The 27,254-nt window shown below is 41.1% G+C and overlaps 1 protein-coding gene across 3 annotated transcripts in view; it reads right to left on the minus strand.

Annotated features, from left to right (window-relative positions):
• Positions 1-1,132: 1,132 nt before the first annotated feature.
• Vsig1 (V-set and immunoglobulin domain containing 1) overlaps positions 1,133-27,254 on the minus strand; it is a 160,010-nt gene continuing 133,888 nt past the window's right edge. The window contains exons 2-8 of one of the 3 annotated variants that reach the window (XM_005367344.3): positions 24,252-24,415; positions 20,762-20,869; positions 13,384-13,582; positions 7,455-7,610; positions 6,976-7,095; positions 3,490-3,631; positions 1,133-2,434 (exon numbers count right to left, since the gene is read on the minus strand). In XM_005367344.3, coding sequence (XP_005367401.1) covers positions 2,092-2,434; positions 3,490-3,631; positions 6,976-7,095; positions 7,455-7,610; positions 13,384-13,582; positions 20,762-20,869; positions 24,252-24,415 — 1,232 coding nt within the window. In that variant the 3' untranslated portion in view covers positions 1,133-2,091. The remainder of the gene's footprint in view (positions 2,435-3,489; positions 3,632-6,975; positions 7,096-7,454; positions 7,611-13,383; positions 13,583-20,761; positions 20,870-24,251; positions 24,416-27,254) is intronic. The other 2 variants (XM_026789341.1, XM_005367345.3) reach the window with 2 other exon arrangements.

Consider the following 27,254-nt stretch of genomic DNA (forward strand, 5'->3'; position numbering starts at 1 on the left):
ATCATCCTTATTCCCGCCCCCTGTCAATCATCCTCTTATTTCCGCCCCCTGTCAATCATCTCTATGTCCCATCCCCTGTCCATCATCCTTGTATTCCCGCCCCCTTTCAATCATCTCTGTGTCCCTGTTCTCGGATTAAAGACATGTGCCATCACCACCTGACATGGGTTATTTTTTAAAGAGACAATAAGTTAGGAGGAGAGTGGAGATGAGGAAGCATTTGGGGGAAGAAAAAGGAGTTAATATTATCAAAATATATTTCATATTCTATAAAATCCCCAAGTAATAAAAAATAAAAGTAATAAAAATAAAGCATTTTCAAAGGCCCATAGTCTTCCTAGACTCACAACGTGATCTGTGATCTTAAAAATGGGGACTAAATATCATTAATCAACTATTTTAAAGTACGAGACTATTTAAAACCACCAATAGTGACAATCTACCTAGTCAACAGTGACCCACCAGAAATTTGAGCCAGTAGTGATAGGCCAATCTCTTCAATGGGCAAGAAAAATAAATTTCAACTACTTAGCCATTTTTGTAATTTTGGTATTTGGTTTACAATATCTAAAATTTAGGTCATTCTCAGGACCTTCAGGAGTTTTCTTCCTATGTCCATCAGGCACTATCTATTATATTTCATCTATTAATGGATTATCTATTATGTATTTCATCTATTAATGGAAACACTGGTGCTTCAAAAATCCCCAAGAGAAAACACACAAGTAAAAGCTTGCTATCTCTTTTCATGACCTGGCACAACTAATAAATATTAGTTCTCTTGACTGTAAAATGTCTGTAAAGTCTACCTAAATTGATAAGTGGGCATGATCTACATAGAGAAGAGTTTTAAATCCTAGATGTGACACAGATCTGCTGGAAAGTATTTAGTCAGATATGAAAGTTCAAACTATATCCCATTCATATAAAGATCAGGGAAAAGAAAAGCTAACTTTTAGAGATGGAAAACAGGGCCCAATGGAATTATAAAAGGGGACATAAGAAAACAGTGTGGGCTGGTGGAAATGTTCTATTCTGCATAGATATGGTGGCTTTATGTGTGGGCACTACTGTCAAAATGTATACAGCTTATAAATTATGTGACAATAGTTATTAAAAAGAATTTATCTTAGTAGTCACTAAATGAGATTTTATTGAGCATTATTACTGGGCCTTAAAATAATATTTAATATAGGATTGATTACACAAGTTAAAAAGGGAAATCTACTTGCAAATTTCTTCAGAGTGGGGTGTCAGTGAAAAAGCTTTTAAGTGATGTTTCTATTAACGTGGACTATAGAAACAGTAAAACAGATGATTTCAACTGTCAGTTTAGATGATCTAAAATAGACATGTTTACTGAGAACACCATCCTAGCCTACCGCCCAAACAGCAGCAGACAGTGAGTGATGATAACATAATAGCTTTTTCAAAGGTATGTTCTAAACTGCCTACAAGACCAACACTTTATGTTCACCAAGAAAGAGTTTAAGTTGTTTGACTATACAGTATACACCTTTTTGCAGTGAAAAAAAGTTATAAAAATTGCTATGCTCAAGTGTTGGACACTGAGATGACTTAATGATTTAATATGATAAATTGTAAGACTTTGTTTTAAATTGTATGTACTAATTGACACAAACTCTCTTATTTTGGGGAAATGCTTTTTTTTTTCTAATTTGTGAGCCAATGGTATCAAATTGTTTTCTTAGTGGTAAATATAAAAAATCATTTGGGAAGAAAGCTTATCCTAAAATGAAACAGTGACTATAAATACAGAAAATATGTTTGTGAATACACTGCCAACTAAATTAGAAATGAGCCACTCATCTTGGCCTTGTCATTTGTTATGTTTACGTATTAGTACAGTTTTAAGTAATCTATACTAAAAACAAAGAAACCTTTGCATTTCTTTAGTAGTTGCCTTGGTTTATTTATTTTGAATTAATGGTGAGTATGAGCATGTTGTTAGATGAGGGCTGTCCACGATGGAAGGACAAACTGGGGACTGGTTAAGTCCACCAAACATTAAAGGCCAGGAATGGGTTCGTAAGTGAGAACTGCCATACTTAATGCAGCGCCTCTCTACGCCTATGCCTTAACTGAATCCTTCCCCTCCTCACGCAGGGGCTCAACTATAATTCCAGGCTGAGGCTGAGGCTCAGGCTCAGGCTCAGACTCAGGCTCTGTCTCTGGCTCCAGCTCTGGTTCCAACTGAATCTCCATCTCAGGCACTGGAATAGGCTCTGGTTCAGGGTCAGGCTGTGTGGTGGTTTCAAGCTGGGGGTCAGGCTCGTATTCTGGCCCTGAGATGGCAGTAGGAGGTTCAGTGGACTGGGCGCCATGGATGGAAGATGGATGAGTTGCTTCTAGCTGGATCTCTTCAGATGGAATGACTTCATTGTCTTGGGAATGGCTTGCCTTTGTCATTGGCCTGTAAGAAAAAAAATCCCCAGAAAAACCTTAGGGAACTTTGAACTTGAATACTTCACATGAAGTCATACACTTAGTAACAAACTAGACCAGTGGTTTTCAACCTTTCTGATACTGTAATACAGTTCCTTGTGTTGTGGTTACACCCTACCCCCCCAACCATAAAATTATTTTCGTTGCTACTTCATAACTATAATTTTGCTACTGCCATGAATCATAATGTAAATATCGGACATGCGACCCTCAAAGGGATCGCTACCCACTAGTTTAGGCCATCTGTTTGTTCTGATGTTTTGACTTGCTATCAGACCACATGTGTCCATTTTGGAGTTCAGAAAGATTAGACTTCAACAATATGAAAGTCCAAGAAAGACACACCAGCATTTAAAAGGTGGACAACTGAGAGACTCTGAGAGGGTAATAAGGCGTTTGAGGGTCCAATCCATGGTTCAGTTTAAGACTTAGGGTTCCAAAACATACTTGTGGAATCAATTAGGTTAAATTAATTAAATCAATTAAGTTAAATCTATGAAAGTAAATCCAGGGAAGGACACACCAATTGCTTATCCAATAGCAAATGGCCAGTCATGAAAACATGCACACAGGTAACTTTATCCAAACTGATATGTCTTTAGGCATATATATATACTTGTATACACACAATAACAATGAAAAAAGGCAATGAATTTGAAAGAGAGCAGGGAGGATTTGGAGGAAAGGAAGGGAAGGAGAAAATGCTGTAATTATAGTCTCAAAATATAAAAAAAAAATTTAAAAAGAAGAGGGAAAGGTGAGCAGGTGGATAAACATTGCCCTACACTGCAGAAAAAAATTGCAGTGTAGCTAAAAGCACAGGCCTTGGGCCAACCAAATTCTGATTTTCCTGGACCCTATGCACTTTTGCCTTCGGAGGTCTCCTGTTACATTAAAATAGCCACAATTATGTTTATGGCTGTGTTGGTGTAAAGATAAATATGTTAATATAGCTTAAAAATGTTTTTTCTCTGACCTAAAAGGACTTTTGTGATGATTAAATTAGTTGATATAAGGGCTTACTCAAGTTCCGTGCTCGGGTTTAAGTTCCTCTTCCTTTGCTTTGACTTAACTTTGTTCCGTGCAAAGTACACCACACAGATGATGACAGCAGCGCCTATCAGGGTGCCAATCAAGGCCCCAATGATGATCCCGACTTCTGGATCTGAAGGACACAGACAGGCAGTTGGTAAAACCAAACACGTTTTCGTCTTATATATATGCATTTGAGACTGATGAAAAATGATCTGGAAGGCTTACAATGCAAGAAAGTGACAGGTACAGGTGGAAGGAACAGAAATTCCCAGAATTCTGCTAGTAGAGGTCCTTGACTGTGCACCAGTTAACATTGACATGTGCACCAGTGAAGAAAACTGTGGCCACTTGGCAGACAAGCTTGTTTTTAAATCCATATTTAGGGAATAGAGTTTTCAGTGTGCCTTTATGTGGTCAGAGACATGTCATGGTAATCTGGTAACCAGAAACATGCTCTATTGGAGACAAGGACATTTCATCAGCTTTCCTAAGGCCTAAGTGAAATAAAATAAAAAGCTTCCCCATACACTCCCTGCTCATGAACTCTATGAGCAAAAGGACATGGCCATTTGGATAAACAGGCATCTGGTTTATTACATCAGTCTATGGAAAAATTGAATGAGTGCGAGACATTCCAGCTGAGCACCAGGCCTCCAAGCCCAGACACGTCGTCCCTGACAGAACATGTCTGGGTCATAAGCCAGCCCATACCCATCTATTTCCCCTTAAACAAGGATCAACTGTTTATATTTTGAAATGAAAAACTAAGTTTGCATAATAAGTCCCTCATCTTCTTATGATGGAAGAAATCCATGTAGCTGGGCACAAAAGGCCGAGGCAGAAAAATCCTGAGTTTCCAGACAGCCTGGGCCATATACAAAACCCTCAATGGGACAGCTCAGCTACATCAGCAAGACTGGGGGAGCCCTGCAGAAGAGGGGATGGAAAGAGTGTAAGCCGGAGGATGGGCAGCAGAAAGACATCTGGGTGTGATGCAGCTGTTGCACTCACGAAATCACAAAGGCTGTGGCTGTCTGAACAGGACGGAGCCCTTGAACATTTCATCGTGAGTGAGTGAAGGACCCCCTCTGTGGCGGACTACTGGCAATCAACAGATGTTGGAGGAGGGAATGCCATTTTCTTCAGTGGTATATCCACTGACAAACTGGCCTCGCTCTAGTAAATATTCTCCCACCAATGCTTTAGGCAAAAAACTCTAATTAAATTCAGTAGGCTACGAAAAAGAAGACATGAAAGGTGGAGGGGACTTGTTGAGAAAATGGGAGCTAGTGTGAGAGAGGCAAGTGAGGGGGGATGGGGGACTGAAAATGACTAAAAGTCATTATATGTATGAAACAATCAGATTGGTGAGTAACCCAACTATCATCATGGAGCCATCATCCAGCAACTGACAGAACCAGATGCAGAGAGCCACAACGAAGCCCCAGGACAAGCTCCGGGAATCCAGTCGAAGAGAGAGAAGAGGGTATATATGAGCAAGGGAGGTCAAGATCCTGAGGGGGAAATCTACAGAGGCAGCGGAGGCAAGCTCGTGGAAACTCATGAACTCTAGACCGACAGCTGTGGAACCTCCATGAGACTGAACTAGGCCCTCCATATGTGAAGCTTGGACTATCTGAGGGACACCTGGCAGTAGGTCCAGGAACTATCCCTGGTGCATGAGCCAGCTCATTGGAGTCCATTCCCTATGGTGGGATGCCATGCTCAACCCTAATGCAGGAGAGAGAGGCTTGGTCCTGCCCCATCTTAATGTGCCAGACTTGGTTGACAAACCATGGGAGCCCTTAACTGTGGGGAGGAATAGATGGAGGGTTAGCTGGGGAGGGGGAGGTGGGGGCGGGAAGAGGGGTAGGGGGAAGAACTGTGGATGGAATGTAAAATAAAATAAAAAAAAAACAAATTAAAATTTAAAAAATTAAACTAAACAAAAATAATATCTTAATTGTTAAAGTAAATAACATTAACAATTAAACAGTTCTAAACTTTTAACAAAGTTCTCTAGGCTGCCTCTTCATTCAGTCTCTTGTTTCCTTTGCTTTTAAATTTCACGCAAGAACAAGCTTATTTATCAGTTCTTGCTATTATTTTTCTGATCTACCAAAAACCTGCTCAGAAAGTCCTGCCTGAGAGGCAGGCAGATGTCTGTGATTTCCAGGCAAATCTGGTCTACATTGTGAGTTCTAGGCCAGGCAGGGACAAGATGAGACCCTGCCTCAAAATAAAAGAAAAAAACTTTTCTTATGTTATTTGTAGGTTTATCTTATCTCTTCTGTTTTTATTTTTCTCTTGTATATATGCTTTGTTGTTATTAATTATAGAAGATAATGGCTTTCATTGTGATGTTTATATACATGTATAGAATGTCCAGGAAAAGCCCACGTATCTCATATGGTGATGTTGAGATAAGAATAACAACTCTACAGAGTTGGATTCACTCTGGTCACACTGGTGGTTGCCGGCGGGGGGGGGGGTGTCTTAGAGCTGAAGGAGCTTTAGTAGCCACCAGTCAAAGGTGTCTCAAGGCTGTAATTGGAGAGGTCAAAAGGAATTGACATAGATGTGCTCCATCATAGCTGAGCAGGGTGTATTAGTAAGTAAAGGGTCCAGAGCGTTGTGACCAGTGCCGGGATACGAGCATGAGAAAGAGGGCTCGTGGGCTGATGAAACCTCAGAGTCCACTCCCACAACACAGCTCCTCCAACAAGGCCACACCTCCTAATCCTTCCCGAACAGATCCACTGTGAGACTCTGGGGGCCATTTTCATTCAAAGCACCAGACAGCTCATAAAGAGACTAAATCTTATAAAGTCATATATATGTGTGTGTGTGTGTGTGTGTGTGTGTGTGTATGTATGTATATGTATATATTCAATGTGTGTGATAATCTGTCCCCCTATCTACTCTGTCTTGAACTGGACAAGTTATAAGACATTTAATCTTGGTTTCTTTATCTGTAAAATGGTAATAATATCTAGTGGTGTTTATATAGATTAAAACTTATATGGATGCCTGTAAAACAAAAAGTCCTGCCTGTGCCTTATCTTGGAGGGTTTCCCTGTATTCTAGAGGCCAGTCTTAATAAGGCAGTCAAGAAGCAGAAGTCTGTGAGGCATATATTTGAAAAGGATAGCTAAGGGACTTGCTGGAATTATCAACTGCAAAAGAAAGAGCATCCCAGACTGCTAATGACACTGCTGTTTTTTATTTGTCCAAGAGTAATACCTACTTTCTAATGATTGCTTAAATAAACTACCCAGTGAAGAATTTAGGGAACATATTACTATGTAGAAATGAGAGACCTGGATGGCCATTCATTATCAACTTACCAATAAAGCACAGACATCTTCAGAGAGGCAAGAAGGACTAAGGAGAAGCCCTAATTAATCTGTTCAATGGGCAGGCCCAGACTACTTAACTGAAGGGTAAAGTATGAAAGCCATAGAGCCAACTCACGTGAAGAGGTTAAGTCAATTTCACAGGAACTATTGCCGAGACTGTTGATGGCAGTGCACTGATAATAACCTTGCTTAAAATTTGTCAGATTTCCGATAACCAAAACTCCAGTGGCCGAGTCTGTCAAAACAAGAACATAGAATTTTTAAGATCTCTTGTCATGTTAGTGTACGCTGTTTAATGCCCGCCCACTTTCTCACAGCGGCCTCTCTTGAGATGAATAGGCTCCACCTAGGTCTCTCGCAATGCTCTACAAGCAGCCCAGCAAAGGCCCTCCGCATTCACCACCTCTCAGCCAAATTCTAGACTCAGAGAAACAGATACACCACAATCCTCATGTTAGCAGGCAGGTATCATGGAGCACACGTCTGCTCCAGACACACACATGCACACACTGACATCAAGGGAAGAAACATTTGAGGACCTCAGGCAAGCATCGAGGAGCACATCCAGCGGAAGTTAGGAAAGGCGATACTCACCGAAGCTTTCTTTTACTGGCACAATGGTGTTTCCCTCAATCTTATACCAGTAATATGCAGGGGACGGTGTTCCAAAGGCAGAATGGCAAGACAAGGAGATTGGGTGGCCTGCTTCTGGTCTTCCTTGGATGGTACAAAAGGGCTTGGAAGGTTTGACTGTAAGGCAAAGACAAAAAGTGAGCTTCCTGTAAGAAACTGACAGTTTTGTGACATTGGCAGCCACTTTCTTGCTTTCACTGTACAGATTATATGGGCATTTGCTTATTTAGTTTATTCTTAGAAACCTTGCTCTGGGCAGTTTTCTGCTTGTACCACCAGATGGGAGCAGAGCACTTCAGCTACGGCGACCATCTAGTCAGGAGGCCATTAAGATTCAAATAGTGTCTCTTCTGTCTGCCTTGTCCCCTGATTTATAACCATGTATTTCCTCATTGGATCCTAAAATATGCCTTTATTAAAACAGCCAAATGTAACCGAACTCTGAGTAGAAACATAGCTTGTGCTTTAAAAGCCATCTTAAATGAAAACAGAGCCCTTAAATACTTGGAGATAAAACCTTTCTAGAAATTCCTTTTAAAATAGCCCACTAATACTTCCTTTTTTTTCTATTCCTTTGTGAGGCTAAGGCAGTTTTTCATTTATTCATCTATAGGTGACCCAAACTCTCTGGAAGGCTTGAATTTGCCCGAGTCCTCCTCAGCAGAGGAGCCCACTTTGCATTGGTGCTATATGATGTTACAGTCTCGATTTTTCTGCCACTTGGCAAGCATTTAGCTAGGTGCCATCTGTCTATCCAGTACTGGACTAGGCGCTGCCAAAGTGGTGAGAGATGAAATAACAGAACACTGGGGCTTGCGGTAGGGAGAGCGCTATATTACACGTTTTGCACAGGGAACAGGGAGACTATGGAAGGAGTTTGAGAAAGGTAGTAATGATGCTCTTTCTACTACTTCCCATACAGCTCTCTCTGATACTGAGGGTCCCTGGACCAAGGGAAAGGTGATTCAAGAGGTATTAAGAAAATAGTCACAGGAGCTAACGACCAGCTAGCTACCGAGGAAAGTAAGGATCTATGCTGATTCCCAGGCTTCGGATTCTGTATCCATGATCCTGCCACTATCCAAGAGAAAGAATTCAGGTAGAAGAACAAGCTTTAGAGGATGGGATGAGGAGGAAGGAGAGATGCTGGGGGCAGTTTGGGACATGCCGTTTTTCAGCTGCTTATGACAACACCTGGACAGAGACCTGGATCAAGGAGATGCTCTCTGGGTAACTGTGAATCACAATCTTACTTTATGCCACGTAGTCTGTCCCTAATAACACACACGGGTGATGACTGTAAGTTTTGGATGTACTTTCCAATGAACAGCCATCCTTTGGTTTTCTGTTCCTCTGGTTGGTTGGTTGGTTGGTTGCTGGGTTTGAACTTGAACCTTCCAAGTACTAGAATTACAGGCATATGATACTGTACCCAGCTCTTCTTCCTTATCTTAATCCATCCCTCTAGCATCTAATTTATGAAATTTATAACTTAAATGCTTCAGACTACCCATTGATTCTCCTGGGACATGTGATCACAGATCTGGATCCACACAGAACCAGCGCTATGCAACTTTACCTTATAGGTATTTGGACAAGTTATGTAACTGAACTAAGCCTCGAGTTGTCTCATCTATAAAATATGAATAAGAAATGGTCTAACCCCTGGCCAGCCAAAAGTAAATATCATAAACAAAGCATTGCACATGGAATTGCTGTTGGCTATGGACTGGACTAATTTTTGATACTGAAATCAATCTTCTACCAGCTTCTGCTCTGATAAGCCATCTCAGACTCAAACCCTTGTATGCATGAAGAAGACAGGTATAAGCACAACTCTTTCAAATGCTCCACTATCCTTTGAAAACTGGTGTCTTTTGAGTCAGAGAATTTTTCTATTTAGATTTCAATACTCTCCCTATCAATGGCTTTCTGAGATGGGAAAAACTTGATTCACCTACCTTAAACTAGGCCATTTAACTAAGATTCAACTAAGATTAGGCTTAGTGTCTTTACAAAATGGTCTGACTGCTATAGCCCCTGTATAAGAACAGAACAATCTGAACAGAAAAATGTGGGCATTTCAACAATAAAGGCACCAGGACTAAATTATACATAGCAAACTAGAATAACTAGCACTCATTCACTGAGGCTAGATTCAAATCTAGATTAGGCTTCTTGTTGTTCTTTTTCTCCTTCTATCTCTCCTTTTTTATTATTAACAAAACACTAGCTGACTCATTTTGAGACAAGCTGCAAATCTATATATCTTCTAAAACTACTGAATCCGAATTGAGCTTGACATTTCATCGAGCTAAAGTACCCCCAAAGAGCTACTATGTTTTACTGGCAAAGCCATTGATCTACCCTTTGGCTTTATTGCTTTCATCAGGATTTGGGTGGAAGGAAAAGGCTTATCCCAGAAGACAGATGAAAATGCTTCAGTGTGTTCACAAAGCTCTTCTAAATTAATAATTTTTATGCGCCAAACTGCAGAATGGAGATGGTGCTCATTCCAAATGAACACATAATAATTATTCAGAGTCGATGTGGGTGTTTTTCAGAGATTGATTTTAGAGGGTTGTCATGACTAATGGAGGTCTCTTAAATGAATGGCCATCCAAACCACCTGCTTCTCGGCTCCCAGCTGCTTTCTTCACCTGAACTGTATGTACCCTGCCACTTCAGCCTCTGCTCTACCTGACACGTTCTTAGGCATCCTTCCTCAGCCAGCACAAGTCTCTTTCTCTGATAAGCCTTCTCTAGTTCCCCTTCTGTAGCTTTCTCTGTGCCTTCACAGCTCTCCTCCCACTGAAAGTGTTCGTGCAATCTGTCTCTTTCACCAGATTGGATTTTTGGAGGGCTGGGACCCTATTTTTTTACATCTTACTATTTCCATTGCTTAGAACAGTAACTGAGGCTTGTTCCCGGGCTCTGATGAAGGAGTGCATGAATGTAAAGCAAATACACGGGATTGATTGATAGCCATGCTCGGTGAGAAATGTCTCAAGGATACATGAGACCACGTTCATAGCTGTTTACCTATAAACATATATACATCATGGGTAGAGTATAACATTTTGTGTAATATACACATTGGTGTAACATAGCATTTAGAAAAGAGACCAAGAAAGGGTACTATTAGGTTATGAGAAGAGATGGAATGCAGGCAAAAGGACACATGAATCATAAAAGAGAATATAAAGCTAATTGGTTTTCTAGTTTCAACTGACTCATAGATTTTTCGTTTTTATAATGCGTAACTGACATTGAAAGGGGAAAGACCTAAGAGAAAAGCTCCATGACTTCAGCATGGCCATTCTAACTTTTTGTAAGATTGTTGAAATAGGAGCAGCAGAGCTGCGTCCCCGGCACCCGGCCGCCCACATGGCTAGCTCTAGCTTATGCCCCGAAATAATTACATGGAAACTGTATTCTTTTAAACACCGCTTGGCCCATTTCTATCTAGCCTCTTCTAGGCTAGCTCTGGCACCTGGACTAGCCCATTTCTAATAATCTGTGTAGTCCACAAGCTGGCTTACCAGGAATGATCTTAACCTGCGTCCATCTGGAGTAGGAGAATCATGGCGACTCCTCGACTCAGCTTCTTTCTCCCAGAATTCTGTTCTGTTTACTCCACCTACCTATGTTTTAACCTATGAGGGCCAAGCAGTTTCTTTATTGCTTAACCACTGAAATCAACAGATTGATATATGACACTCCCACATCTAAGATCATTGGGTTGCATTGAGCTTGGGCCTGGGTAAGTGTTTGAGTGGTTACCATAATCTACCTGTGGGACATAATGTGAGTTCATTACAATAAACAGATTCTTTTAATGTAGTGCTATGAAGAACCATCCTCGGCAGTGTATCAGTTAACTCTCCGTACAATTTCCCCCTCCGACCCACCCATCTCTACTTGTCCCAGGCCCAATCAGGGTGTTCATGTGCAATGGGACTTGAGAATTGTGAACAGACTTTGAAAATTTAGAGATAATTTACTATCACTAATTTCTGGAAAGTTGAAACTCATAGGAAAACCTTGTTCTTTTCTGAATTAATGAAAATGGAATTTTTGAGTATGTCTGTGGAAGGAAATCTCATAGATTGTTTAGTTTCTTTATTTTATGGTTTCTGACTGCTTCAAGAAAAATCATGACAAACTCATGGCAAGACTTATCTGACCCAAAGACTCAAAGGGAAGAAAAGAAATAGCTTAAGATATCTTTGACTTGTGGAAATTCACTGGGAATCCTCTGAACTTCAAATTTAAGAATATTAACCTTCTTGTCTAGCTTATCTCAGGGCTATTTCCAAGCCTTTTCTTGAAAATTGCTTCTGCTCAGATCACCCCAGAGACACAGAGGCAACAGAAAATCATTAGACGATTAATCCCTCAAATTACTTGAACATTAAAAGGCTCTTTAATCCCCGGCACCTAATTGGATTCTCATAATAAATCAGTAAAGAAGACAGACTTAAAATCTATCTTACAGTGGCCAGAGAGTAGTGGACTGCATTGTATGAGGTCACCAGGAACAGAAAAAGGTCTAGAACCTAAGCTTACTGATTTTCTGTCTCGTGGTTCTTGGCATTCTTACCACAGTTTTCCCCTGTATGACTGATCTTATGAACTGTCACACAAATTGTCCTAGCAATGGGTTCATCTATTCCTACGCTCCAATGCCAAGCACAAGGCTCAGCACAATAAAATACAACTGATTTGAGAAAACCTTCTCTTAAACATTAGCTCCGATGTAACATTTCCCTCTTACTTAGGAGGGTAAATACGATGGCAGACCTCACAGTAAGCATCAATTGGTGCCTTTTAAAATCACATAGGTAGCAAGACAACTGTGGATAGTTCTGGTAGATGTGTATCTTGCTGTCATTTGTTGCTTCTTTAAACCAACTATCTAGTAGCTGACTTGGCCTACTGATTCCTTTCCAGTGATTCATATACTCAAGTGGACGGGAGCAATGACTAGGCCAGCTTCATTCGGGTTACTGGTAAGGGCTTCAAGCCCGTTCCCCTCCCTTTAATACTTTCTACTTTAGAGTCTGTAAACTCAGCCCCTGCTGTGTTCTCTGGAGTTTGAACGATCCCTAGAAAGCAAACAAACTGAGTATTCCTCATGGGCAGAAGCCATGTCTCCATCACCACCAAGCCTTTATTTCCTTTTACAAAGTAGGGAAACCATAAATCCTGAATAAATAAGCTCTTCCAAGTCTAGTTTGAGAGTAAGTGTGACGTGTTTATCATAACTTAATTCTTAATAATGCCTTAACAAGTAACATTTTCCAAATATCATTAGCATTTTTAAAAAATGAGCCCCCCCTCCATGGATCAAAAATCAAATTAAATAGTTACATAGCAAGCTCAAGGCTAGCTAGAGCTAGCTATGGTTTCATGAGACTCTGCCTCAAAACAAAATATAATAAAAAATAAATATAAACGAAGTGGATGTTTCTGCCTTTGAAAGAATCAGTTCTTGGTAAGAACAGTGGTTGGCTTGAAAAAGGGAATAAGCAGGTTGACAATTGTTTCTTGTAATTAAGTGTGGCTTTAATTACAAGTTCCTCCTGGAAGAGCTATTTGGTGATCATTTGGTGGGACAAAGTTTGTCTCACTGTATCCTTTCAAGCTAGGGATCCTATTGTTTCTGTACATTTTATGATAATTTTTAGGTATCACTATACAGATTAAGTTGGAAAACTCTCTACTGATAAAATAAATCTTAAATTAATAAAATGGTCTCTGGCAGTGAAAGGAGCAGGGAGAATATTTAGCCCCAGGGACATAACTGACACCATAACCCAGTGCTTTGACTAATTCACTGTCTTTAGTCACTTCAAGAAAACAAAAGACATGAAAAGAATGCCCATACCTAACACAGTGACAGCAAGAATGCCTTGGTTTTTGCCGACAAAATCTGGAGGGTTGTTGACATCACAGATGTAAACTCCACTGTCCGCTGGTTGCATCTGCAATATGGTGATCGATGCGTTCTCTGGATTAGTTGACCCTATAATTCGATCCTTGAATTGCCCAATAGCTGAAGCTTGTCCGCCTTCATAGTAGTAAATCTAGTATAGAAAAATAGTAAAACTGAGAACCTGAGAGTATCCAGTGATATGGGAGAGTCTTCTGTTTTGTGTTGATTTCATTGGTTAAATAAAAAAACTGCCTTAGCCCTTTAATAGGACAGAAAATTAGGTAGGCGGAATAAACAGAACAGGATGCTGGGAAGAAGGCAATGAGGTCAGTCGCCATAGCTCTCCTCTCCGAGATGGAAGCAGGCTAGAATCCTTCCCAATAAGCCACGACCTTGTGATGCTACACACATTAATAGAAATGGGTTAAGCAAGATGTGAGAGTTAGCCAGTAAGAGGCTAGAGCTTATGGGCCAGTAAGTATTTAAAAGAATACAATTTGTGTGTTATTATTTCTGGGGCTAAGCTAGCCATATGGGATCCGGGCGGAAACATAGCCTGCCGCTCCTTACTACAATCCAGAATGAGGAGAAAGTTCCAGAAAGTCCCTTCTATCTGTGGTCCCTGTAGCCAAGATTTCTCAGTTCGGTGGGGCATTTAACTTTTTGACTGCATATGTCATTACCTCATTTGCCTCTAGCTCTGTGATGTCACTAGATCAGAGACTAGGAAGCTTATTTTACAGAAAAAGAGACAATTGGAGTTCAGAGGATTTAACTTCTAACCTTTGGCTAGGAAAACAAGCATTCACCTACTTAGTCTGCCTGGTAGAAACTCACCGGTACATAAGATAGATCTCAAGAGGTACTTCCACTTTATGAACTTCTGATTTGAGTTTACCTTGCCCACTGAGACTGTTTTCCCTAAAAGCTCAAATGTTCATGTTTCTTTCACACATACATATCTCTCAGATTGTGCACTTGGATACATTCTGTTTGTTAGAAGTAAAATACTTCAGGGCAGACTATTCTGTGAGAAATCAATTGCTCTAATTCTCTCATAGTAGCCGTGGTAGGATAAAACCAGGTAAACCAGCAAAAGGCCTACAGTGTGCTTGGTCCATGTTACCTGCCATCTTTCTCTCCATGTCAAATAGCAGAGCTAAGAACTTTGGGTGACACATCTGAAAACCCAGGATTCACTTGTTGCTGTTGTTGTTATCTTTACAATGCACTGAACTTGAGCCAAGCAGGGACATAAACCTGCAGTCTCAGTCTCTTGGGGACCACCTAAGCTAAATAGCAAGACTGTCTTTACAAACACTCTCATGAATGCTCAAGCAAGACCAAATCCTCCATGGAGGGGAAAGGTGGGCATGAAGTCCACTCCTAACTGAGGAGCAATTGGCAACTGATAGCTGCTGAGAGAGGAAGAGCCAGTTTTAAGAGTGTTGTCCCTGATAAGACAACCGCCCTCCAATAGAAGGCCACCCATGCAAGAATATATAGGCAGTGCAGATTGGATTTGATGGGTAGCAAAAGAGAGGACACAAAATTGGGTGGGTAGGAAAGCGGGTGGATCAGGGAAAAGTGTACAGGGGGCAAATATGCTCAAAACATATTGTATAAAGAAAAGCTACAAGGAGTTAGTGACTGCAGAAAGAGGGAGAATCAGTATTTCCCAGGGATGAGCCTCCTAATTGGTTATTCAGTACCAAGTGGCCAGCTCTAAAAATATATACATATGGACAACGCTATATGGACCCAACGGGTTGTATTTATATATTTACTCTTATATATGTAATAATAATAATTAAAGAAAAACACATGAATTTGAGAGGGACCACAGGGAAAGGGAAGATAAGGGAGAGGAAGACAGGAAAGGGAGGAAAGAAATAATTTAATACAGTACACATATATAAAATTTAAAAATAATAAAGATGCTAGTATTTAGCAACATTATTAAAAATAAATTTTACAATAAAATAATTGATTAAAGAAAGATCTGAATTCTACTTACATTTACATTAAATTGCATGGCTCTTAGGTATTAATGGCAACCATGGGATAAGAGTGACGTGGTTGAAAGAAGTCTGAACTAAGTGTCACAAGATCTAGGCTTTCCCCACGGCTCTGCCTCTGATGTGATGTATACATGAGGTATTCCCTAATTAGTCTCCATAGCAACTTGCTGAGTGATAAGAGGCAAAGAAAGCTAATCTCACTAACCTTTTAGTTTCCAAATGTGCACAAGGAGCTAGAACCAAGTAGGACAGTGATTTTCAGTGATGTCCACATGAAAACCTACTAATTTTAATATATACAAGAGAAGCACATGGACCATAGCAAATATGTAACTTCATGGACATTGCTGCTTAGGTGACACTAAGGTCTTTGGATTTAAAAAGTCTCAGTCAATATGGAAAGGATTAAATGAAAAATAGTTCTGGGGATACACGAGTATGACAGAAATTATGAGGCTGGGGCATGAGTGGCTGCACCTTGGGAATCACTAGATGAGGTAATACGATCTGAGTTCCCTTCCCAATACACACATTCTGTGTACACAGTTTGCAAAATTAATATAAATGTGTGCCATTCCACAATTGGTGCTTATGTCCCGTAAATTGGGATTGCTGTAGTCTAATGAGACAAGTTATTTTCATAAAATCTTCTAGATGGCTCTTCCAGTTCATTTACTTCATTAGCCTGACTTTAAACAAGAAACTGAAGCCAGGGGAGGATTTAAAAAATATTAAAAGTAAGTTGAGGGATGGGTGTGACATTGAATGGCAGAGCGCTTGCCTGGCACGGATGGTGTCTTATTTTCCACCCTCAGTGGGGAAAAAAAGGGTGAAACACAAAAGCAAAATAAGTTTAAGCAGAAGTAGAACCAGTTCCCCTAATTCCTTGCCCAGGGCTCTTTACCCAATCTATTAAAAAAGAGAAAACAGTCAGAAAAACCAAAAGATGTTATCTAGTGCACTTCAAACCTCTTCCCCTTTACGCAGAAAGGCAATGTTAAAGCAAGACCAACAAGCAGAATTTTGAGGGAAAATTTAAAAAAATGAGCATAATTAAAGTGAAAGAAACTTATTCTCTCCTTTGTCTCCTCTAACATTCTTTCCTGCCCTAAATACAGTATCCTATACTTTATTTATTCATGCCTCTGGAACTGAAACCCTGACGACATGCGTTTGACAGAGAACCCAAAAAGCTTCGATTAACTCAAGGTATTCAAATGAGACAGGGATAGATTTAACTTATAAAGGACTGTGCTACCCCGGCAGGAAACACTAAAATATATTTACTTCTTAATGAACAGCGTGAGGTCCTGTGGTCACTTACCTGGAACACAGCCTGCTGCCATCAAGACAGTCCTTTCTAACCTAAGCCTTTGACCAGTCCCTCTGCTCCCAAGAGGAGGCAGGCCAGCCCTGCTTTGTGACATCTGATGAAGTCACAGTGAGATACAGCATCAATCCTGCCACAGGAAGTCCTAGAGGAGCTAGGTGAAGTGACCTTGATTCTGTAGAAATGAAGGTTACAGAATACTTTTAAGGCAAGGACTAGGACATGGAAGGATGCAACAACAGAGACCAGGCAGGGTGGCATAGGCCTAGGTCTCAGATGTGTACCTTACCTATGAAAGCCCCCCATCCCTTCTATCCTGCTTCTTACACTGTAGTCTAATCGATATTTCCCTCACAGATGATAGATACTACAGGGATACGACAGGAGACCTAAAAAGTAAAGGCCTTGAGTTTAGGCTGCTGTCTGGGAAGGGAAGTTCCAAGCATTAGATAGCCTGATGTACAGAAGGGGCATTCTGCTTGGGCAAGTCCTCCCTGCTAACTCTGTCCTTAGGAAGAAAACAAGAAAGGAATGTTTTCTTCAAACTGCTTATCTAACCACTCTGGAAGGGCTACAAGTTGGTTTCATTTTCCACAAAGAGTAATACTTAAAAGATCAAAGCTAAGTAAGAAAAAAAAAAGTTAAAGCTGAACAAAGCCAAGGCACGACCCATACCACTAGGTGGCTGACATCCTTTGCGAAGAAAAAGTATTATCAGTTTGGAGATCAGAGCTACTGAGGCCAAGGAAAAGCCTCCTGTGTTCAACAGGCCGCATCCTTGCAAGGATGAGAGGAGCCTAGCTTTAAGAAAATCCATCCCCATGTTTCCTAAAGTAGTTCTTGTTCAAAATTCTACCCATCGCTGCCTGTGCCCAGGTTCATGACAGAGTCCCGCTTTATCTCAATGTCTCCTCTTCCTGCCCTCTTTGCCACGCTGGTGGCTGATGGGTAGAGTCACAGAAGCCTGGTAGTGTCTAGATCCTCTTTGAGATCACTCAGTTCAGGAGCCTTCAGGAGCCTGCTGGATATTGGACATATGAGACAAAGGTGGCACAGGGTCTAGAAGTAGGAGTAGGCCAGAGGGGACCATGGTATATGGAGGAGCTGGCATACCCTATAGAAACAAAATGCTGGCCTAGCCAATCACAATATATCTGCTGGCCAAACCAGGCCCAGAGCCTCCAGTTTGCAAATTCGAATTTATTCTCATCTATTGCGGAGGACACTGAGGCCCTAATGGAGGAAATGATTCTTCCCAAGGTCAGAGAGCCAATTCATAGTCAAACCTGGAACCCAAGTCTCACGGTTCCTACTGTGAGCATTAAGTAGCACTCTCAGTCCTGCCCAAGACAAGGCTGATGATTTACCTTCCCCTTGGGGCTGTTCCACTGCCTGCGGCCATCTCCCTTTCCTCCCTCCTGCCCGTTAGGTGCCGTTTCCTGGTCTGCTGCTTCTAAAACTGAACAGTTTGGCCACACAAAACACTCCACATTCTCCAGCTGTGCCGCAGGCTGCTCCATATCTTTACACGGCCGCCTTCCTCGGCCCATCGTGCCAAGTTCCTAGTCACACAAGGCTGCACAGCTGGCAGCCAGTTGTTTCCTCCAGTTCGCACTCCCACTCCCAAACAAGAAGCTTGGGGTATGAGCAGGAAGGCTTGAAAGGACCCCATCTGCTTTCCATTGGAGTCAGAGTGGGCTTTACTAACTGCCATTAGCTTCCAGAGCTGCTTTCCAGGTTCCTTTGGGAGATATGGAAGCCTGGGCATCCATAGCTAAACCACACATTCTTTCCTTTTCCTCCCTTCCAGCTCCCTGCTTTCCAGCCTTGCTCCTAAAGCAGCTAGGCAAGGGTGGGAAAGCAGCAGAGGGTTCAGGCCCAGAATGTTGTCTGGCCTGTACTGCTAAGGCTAGGATTGTACAGAATAGAAACAGGATACTGCAGGAAAGGCTCTCTTGTCCCATTTCACCAGCTCGTTATTGCTTGAGCCATCCACCGTTTGAGGGACTGCTTTGCATAATTTTTGGTTGAACTAATGGGCGATCCCTGACTAGGGGCACTTCTTCAACAGAAATGAAGTAAACTCCAGAGCAGATAAACACCAGTGAGAAGAGATGGAAGCCTTGTAGTGGTCTTCCCTGACAGCCACAGTAGCATTTGGGACGATTTGCTGCATGGCTTTGCTGCATGTGTTGCAGAACATTTAGTAGCTCTAAGCCAGCACCCACCAAATGTCACTAGGGGCTAGAGATTCTAAAACAATAAAATCAATGCCCTCTCCATTATTAAATTTCCCTGAAGTGATGGAATACACACACACACACACACACACACACACACACACACACACACACACACACACACCAAGATTACAGAACCATTTTCTACAGGAAAAAATGGTTTTAAAATGTAAGAAGCCAGAAAATATGAAGACAATAGATTTAGGGGAAGGAGGTGTCTAAATTGTAGACATGCTGTGGATATGAGGGAGGACTTTAGGGGAGCACTGTCTAATGGACCCACGCTAAACAGGGTCCGTGTGCATTTTATTCATGTCTAAGTGTCGTCTCTAGCTCTAGCATAACAAGCTAGCCTGGAAAGGGAAGAATCTATGGCCAGAGGGGCACCAAATCTCCCCAAACTTCCTTGTTAGCCTGCTTGTGCCAGGTGAGTTTCCAGAAAAGGGTACCCCCTGAGGGATGCTGCGAAGCTCTCCGTATTTCTGAACACAGGACATTTCTGAAGGGAGGACCAAATGGATAGTTTTTGTCCTCAGGATCAGAGAACTTGTGGCAAGAGCAGTTTCCATGCACCAAAGGGACCTCCCTAGCGAGGACATTCAATGAAACACAGAATCTGGCCCTGGGTACTGAGAAACTCTAGGCCTCGGAATCAATTGCTATTTAATGCAATGACTTTGAGGAGGAAGAGGTGTGGCAAAAGCTGGCCACCAGCCTGATCAGAGCAGCTCTAGGGCCTGAACCTTTTTTAATTTTGTTTTTGTTTTTGATTTTCGAGACAGGGTTTCTCTGTGTAACTTTGGAGCCTGTCCTGGCACTTGCTCTGTAGACCAGGCTGGCCTCGAACTCACAGAGATCCGCCTGCTTCTGCCTCCCAAGTGCTGGGATTAAAGGCGTGTGCCACCACCACCCTGAATCTTTTGGAAGAGGATTAAGAGAGTTCTCTTTAGAGGGATACCTAGCTCAGCCTGGATATAGTGAGGAGGGCCTTGGGCCTGCCTCAAGTCATGTGCTAGACTTTGTTAACTCCCCATGGGAAGGAAGCCTTACCCTCTCTGAGGAGTGGATGAGGGTGGGGGGAGGTGGAAGGAGTGAGAGGAGGGGAAGTAATGAGAACTGGGATTGGTATGTAAAATGAGAAAAGATTGTTTTAAAATAAATAAATTAGTTAATTAATTAAAAGATAATAGTGTTCCAGGCATGGGCATGAGAAGGTAAAGTCAAAACTTCTCTAGGTTTTATTTTATTTTTTAAAAGTTATTGTTATGTACATGTGTGTATCTATGTGGGGTTATCTGCATGGGTGGGAAGGTGCCCAAGGAGGCTGGAAGAAATTGTTGGATCTCCTGGAGTTAGAGTTCCCGGCAATTGTGAGCCATCTAACATGGCTGCTGGGAATCACATTCAGGTTTTCTGTAATATCAGCAAGCTCTCTTAACTGTGGAGCCATCTCTCAAGGCCATACTTTTCTAGTTTTATGATACACACCTTAATTCCAGTACTTAGGAGGCTGAGGCAGTAGGATTCCAAGTTCAAGGCCAGCCTGTATTCTATAGCAAGGTCCTGTATCAAAAACCAAACCACAACAAAATAAACTTCCCCAGATTTATATAGGACTTGCACTGATCTGTATTGTAATCAAATGTAAACCCTCCCACCCCACTCCTAAGGCAGGTGCTAGTGTCCTAGACTGCAATTAGTGGAGGGGTCTAGTAGTATATATCAATCGGTTTTCTTACCTGAGAGGTCCAGCTACATCTTCCCCGTGCGTCTCTTGCATGCGCCATATTTAGACACTGACTGACTGCCTTTTCCTCCATACCCTCAGTATTGGGGTGCGAGCCATGCTGTGTTTGAGCAGAAACGGGTGGATCTGAGAGCCGAATGCTAGATGCTATATTGCTATATCAACTCAGGAGTTGCATTAAATCACTCAGTGGTCAGTCTAGCAACACCTTACTCTCATAGGTCACAGAATGTTATATAAACAGCAGTCTCTATGACAGATACGTGTGGGGGGACGGTGACTTCAGGGAGCATTTCATGTATCACTGACTGGCCTTTAACTTGCTTGGAAGCCATTAGCGACCTTGAATTTCTGATCCTCCTCCTTCCACGTCCTGAGTCCTAGAATTACAGGCATGTGTGACCATGCCTGCTTTATGTGGTGCTGGGGACTGAACACAGGGCTTCATGCACACTAGGAAATCATACTACCAACTGAGTTACCGCTACAGCCTAGTGGTTTCTTTTTAGCATCCCCAAATACGCCACCGGCATTCACTAGAAAAACTTACAACATGTTCTACACAAGTCTGAATTCATGAAAATGAGCAGGGAAAGCACCAGGAGTCAAAGCCAAATTGTATTTTGGAAAAATAGTATCTCAACTCAGGATGTCTATGAACTCTTAGCTGAACAAGTTCTGCTCAGGAATGAGAAGTAGCAGAAGAAAAGGGTTTGGGCTCTCCCTCTAGCCATTAGGGATCTGGTAGGGAGAGCAATTAGGGGTTCAAGGTCAGGAAATCCTTGAGGAGCTGTCATGGCTGAGTTACATAGTTATACTAAGTGTATCTTGTTGGGCTGGTTTTCCTGGTCCCTCTGATATAGCTGGGACATGGATGAGATAATTTTGCAAAATCAAATTTTAATGAATGGTGATAGTAATGATAATAGCTCATATTAACTGAATGTTTGCAGTATAGAAGGCTTCCTACTGTTTCACAAGAACAATGTCATTCAATTTTTTTCATTAAAGCTGTTAAGATAGGTAAGTAGCCCCATTTTTCAGATGGGAAAATCTGAATCTCTAAAACATCAAGTGATTCGTCTAGGGTTATCCAGCCAGCAAATAGGTGGCAGAGTGAGGAGCAGAACTGATATCCATCCAGAAGTTTCTACTGGAACTCCAAACTGAGCCCAAAGAAAAGCCCATGTACGCATGGTAGAAGAGGAGATGAGAGGGAAGAAGGGGGAGAAGAGGAGGGAAGCGAGGAAATCCAGTTATCTTGGAGTAGGGGCTCAAACGGGGCTGTGATGGGAATGGGGCGGGGGAAGGAGGCTGAAGGAAGATGGAAGAACAGGAAGAAAAGAAAGCTTTGCTTTGGCAGGTGTTTTCACCCTTCTTGTCCTCAAGCAGCCCTGATCGTCCTTGTCATCCTCACACAGACTTTGCACTGCTCTCAAGCATTTTTCCTTTCATCTAGCAGCTCAGGGGAAAAGGACCTCATTTGATCTGGCAAGTAGAGAAAGCAATTCATCAAATACTTGTCAAAAGATTTTTCAAAAGTTCTAAGAGAAGTCCCGAGCTCAAGCCAAACGCACGATAATTGGCTACGGCTTCATGCCCTGAGGTCTCTCCCTAAGAAAAATTCAGAGCTAGTCACAATTCTCTCCCAGCTTTTAAGCGGCTAGAGCTCAATCAAGAAGTGGCTCTGTAAATTCCAGTATCAGGGGATGCAAAGTGAAGAATCTGCACTCTGGAGCTCAGATTCGCTTTGCCTGGCCTCCAGGAAGTCGAGTACATTTTGCATTGAGTATCAAGCACAAGACATCTCAAAAGATGCTGGGGTCTCTCTAAATTCAGCTAGCACTAGAAAAAAGAGAAGGACAATGTGTTGAAAGGACTACTAAGAAATCAAATTTTTAAAAGAACAAATCATGTGATTATTGAAAACAACCTGTAGGCAAAAGCAATTCTTTTTTAGTTGACACAAGCATGCCAGGTCACTTTGGGGATGGAAACTGGCAGCATTAGTATTATTATTATTTTTTTTTTTTGGTTTTTGAGACAGGGTTTCTCTGTGGTTTTGGAGCCTGTCCTGGAACTAGCTCTGTAGACCAGGCTGGTCTCGAACTCACAGAGATCCACCTGCCTCTGCCTCCCGAGTGCTGGGATTAAAGGCGTGCGCCACCACCGCCCAGCCTGCATTAGTATTATTATTTGCTGCTGATGGTGATGCTTGCATGGGAGAAGAGTGAGAGGGCTTTCTGTTTTTAAGTGTTTTCATATGCCTTGTCGCCATGAGTACTGTCATTCTACTGTATTTGAAAGAGAGGGAGGCATGGAGTGATACCAATATTGTCTAACCATAACCAATATTAAACAAAACTGTTTAATGCTGAATACAGGGTACCACTGAAGGACTCTCCCTGTGAGTGTGCTCTTTGATAAGGAAAAGTTCACAGTCTCAGGTAAAGAAATTGAGTACCAACAAAGAGTCAGTGAGCTAAGCAGAAGCTTAGCTGGCTAAGATGTAGTTCCTCCAAGCTTACTTTCCTCTCCCTCAACTTCTGCTTCTAGGCCATGTTCCCTTATCTTTCTAATGAACAAAGCTCCCTTTTCCTCCAAAGCCCAACCCAGGAGCCACTGACTATCCCACCCCACCGGTGCTTGTCTCTTCTCTATTTGGGGTCATGAATCATTTTGAGAACCTGGTAACTGGAGATCTTTTTCTTCAAGATATGTATAAAGGTACGAATGGTATGTGCATTTGCATATACATGTGCCCAGATGTACACACCTCTCTGTAATACAATTTTAGCTCTTGGGATCATTTTCAAAAATAATTACTATTCAAAGTCAAATGAAGAAAATCTAGCGATAGGCATTTTGCCTGTGGAATCATCATCCTTCCCCATAGGTGCTCATCCACCCTATTCTGGCAACTTCTCCCAAACCCCTTACCCACCCCTTCCATTCTTTATCTTCTAACCTCATGCTGCCCTCGGTTACATAGGGGTCATAGGCTTCAATGCTACCATGATCCTTCTCCACTGATCTGTGGAATCTCTAATTGTCAGGACTCAACCTGGAACAATGAGTGAATTCCCTTCATAGGCAGATCCCAGTCATTAAATTAAGCAGAGTCATTGGGGTTGGCATGTGAACTGGATTCTTCTGGAAATAATGGGGAGACTTTTAGAAGATATCTTTTAAAAAGCTACTGCTTGCTTCACATACGAGAAAGCCTGTGGCTATTCTGGAATACATGATATATATGGTGCTGACTATTCAAAATTGAGATAACAGACAAACATAAACAAGGTAACACAAAGACCACGTCATTCAGATAGACTGTCTTCCCTAAACAGCTATCTAAAAACTCTGTGTCTCAAGTTTTGTCATTGTTCTCACTAGTTCCTTCATATTTCACTGTTCCTTCATATGCTCATCCCAACAGTTTTCAAAAAGAACTACTTTGTGGGAATAATTTAGAGAATCCTTACAGAAATTGGCTCCATGTCCTTATTGTGGAAGAAAGACCACTGGATTGTGAGCTTATCCAGCGATGTCACAGTGGTGGTATAGAGGCAGAGCAGAGTGACATTAGATCCAACAGTAACATTCAAGAAACTGTCTGGGATGGTCACTTGCACCATACTAACGTGACCTGAAAAGACAAGCATCAGATAATTAGTACTACATATGTTCTGATGGCATTTTCATCATACAATATAAAACATCTTGTCTAGTGACCGTAAGACAGGGAAGAGAGCAGAATGAAACATACAGGAGACCTGAGGCAGACAATAAACACAGGAAAGACTTTCTAACTCCTAAGTTTCTAACAAGTTATGACATGAAGATGATCAAAACCTAGGTGACAGTGAGGTAGTGACACTGGACTAGCAATTCATATATGGGTCAGGTTACACACAGCTCCTTACGGTCTTGCCCAGGGACACTAAAGGGCTTGAGGATGGAGAACCAACTCAGATTTCTCATGATACAGTGGTCCTTGAATACAGATTTCCCATGATACAGTCGTCCTTGAATACAGAGCATTTATTTAAGAAAAATTAGATAAGTCAGAAGCTAAGGCTTTGCTAGGGCTTTCAAATCCCAAACTACAAAAATTCCAGATGAGTTCTATATCCAAGACCACTGTATGTGGTGGGGGTGAGGGGCTTACTGGGAGATCTGTTATATCCAAGGTTGTACTAAGATGTCAGTTTTCTTTTACACTTTCATCCTTTTATGAGTGGAGTGAACCAAAATCTAAATAACAGGTAATAATGTCACTGATCTGGTGACTAAAGGAATATGTGTTGTATATTTTCCTAATTTTTTTGTTTTAATTTTTAACAGAGTAAATGTAGACAGAAATATTACACATAAAGAAACCACTTTGAGGAACATCAGTAACTTTTTATGGAGTTGAAGATGAAAAACAGAGACTTGGGCATGCTAAGTAGGCATACTAAGTAGCTACAACCTCATTCTCTTCATTACTTGTTTGTGTTTAGTTGCATTATATTGAAATGCCATGCTGTGCACAATTTCCATTATTTTAAATTCAGGCTTTCAGGGCCCAGTATGTGGTTTCTCTTAGTCCATGTTCTGTAGGTGCTTGGGGGAAAACGTCCATTATGCTATTGTTTGGTTGTGTGCTCTATACAAGAAGATATAATTTAAAGTACTGTAATACACATAACATGCACAAGACTCTGAGTTCAATTCCCAGCACTGCAAAATAAAAGATTAAATAAACCACTATGAATATGTGAATGGACACAAATTTGTTGTAGTAAGGCCACTTGTTCATTTCCTGGCTGCCCAGACTCCCGAAATAACCACACGGAAACTGTATTAATTAAATCACTGCTTGGCCCATTAGATCTAGTTCCTTATTGGCTGGCTCTTATATATTAATTTAATCCATTTTTATTAATCCGTGTATCACCACGTGGCAGTGGCTTACCAGCAAAGTTTTGGCATGTCTGTTTCTGGCAACGGCTCCATGGCTTTTCTCCTACTCCATCTCTTTTCTCCCAGCATTCAGCTTAGTTTTCCCTGCCTATATAAGTTCTACTTTACTATAGGCCAAGCCAGTTTCTTTATTCATTAATCAATAAAAGCAACACATAGACAGACAGACCTCCTACACCACATAGCAATCTACTGGTGTCAATATTTTACTAGTTGGAGTGATATGTGTAAATTTCATTTACATTTAGGGTCACTTACCTTCTCAATATTTACATGTCATTGTCTCAAGTCCAAGATAATGGTATAAGAGAGTGCTGTAGTTTTTGTCTCAATTATCACATATGACACATAGCATTTATGAGTTAAAGCAGACACACACATACACATATTCATATTTCTGCCCTTTCTTTTGTTCCTTTTGCCTCCATAATGCCTTAAGATTTTTCTTTTTATCATAATCTTCTGTATTTCAGAAGTAATTCCTTGAGCCATTCTTCAAGGGTACGCCTGCTAGATGAAGATATTTTCCCCCTTTGACTGAGAATCTCATTATTATTTTCCCTTAATTCTTGAACAATAGTTTCACCAGATACAGATTCTATTTCCTGTCATCTCTGCGGTACTTCTGAGTCTACCAGCATGTTTCTTATTTTTATTATTGTATTTCTTTAGTTCTATAATTTCCATTTGAGTTTCTTGGGAAGACAAATAATCTAATTTTACTTAAAAATAATTCAAAGTAGAGGAAAGGAAATTGAGGATGAAGTTATACATTAAAAGTCTTCAGGACTGAAAATATGGATCAGGGTACTTGGCTAGCATGTGTAAAGCCCTGATTTTGATCACCAGCAATGCAGAAAAAAGTCTTCAGAGAAATAGATGACTACAATACCTGACTCTTATTTGACTTCTTGTTTCTCCATTTAAAATTAACTGAAAAAATACTTGTACATATGGGATGCATGTGTTACAGTATCATTGATGTTCTGATATATTACAGACACCTCCCATATAACTGGAATCTGTTGAACATCAATTTCGTGCTAAATACTGGGGAGACAATGTTGAATGAGAGTCCCAATCTCTGACTACCATGTCAAAGCAACAGAAAGCCATTTCTAGCCTATCAGTGTGGTAGTGAATGAAATTCAATGATATAAGCAATACAAATCTGATTCAAACATTTCCTATTTTTCATAAGAGACACATATGCCTATAATTTGAGATTGTAAAAGCTCAGAAATTACATATTGGAATTCAGACAGTATTTTCAAACTTTACATAGGACAGTTTTAAGAACACTATACATTGTCTCACAGTAACAATTGGCAAAGCAAAATCACCAAACCATTTTATTGCTCATATTGCCCATATTCAGCAACATAAACAATTCTTAAATTCTGAGGAACAGATAGTTTTCAGGCATTGGCCAACCTTAATAAAGTGACAACAAACAACAGAGCTTAGATCTATGTTTTTAATTTTTAATTTTTCAAATAAACTTCTTTAGAAAAACCTCA

This window comes from Microtus ochrogaster, unplaced genomic scaffold (assembly GCF_000317375.1).
Source record: "Microtus ochrogaster isolate Prairie Vole_2 unplaced genomic scaffold, MicOch1.0 UNK17, whole genome shotgun sequence".
Classification (NCBI taxonomy): Eukaryota; Metazoa; Chordata; class Mammalia; order Rodentia; family Cricetidae; genus Microtus; species Microtus ochrogaster.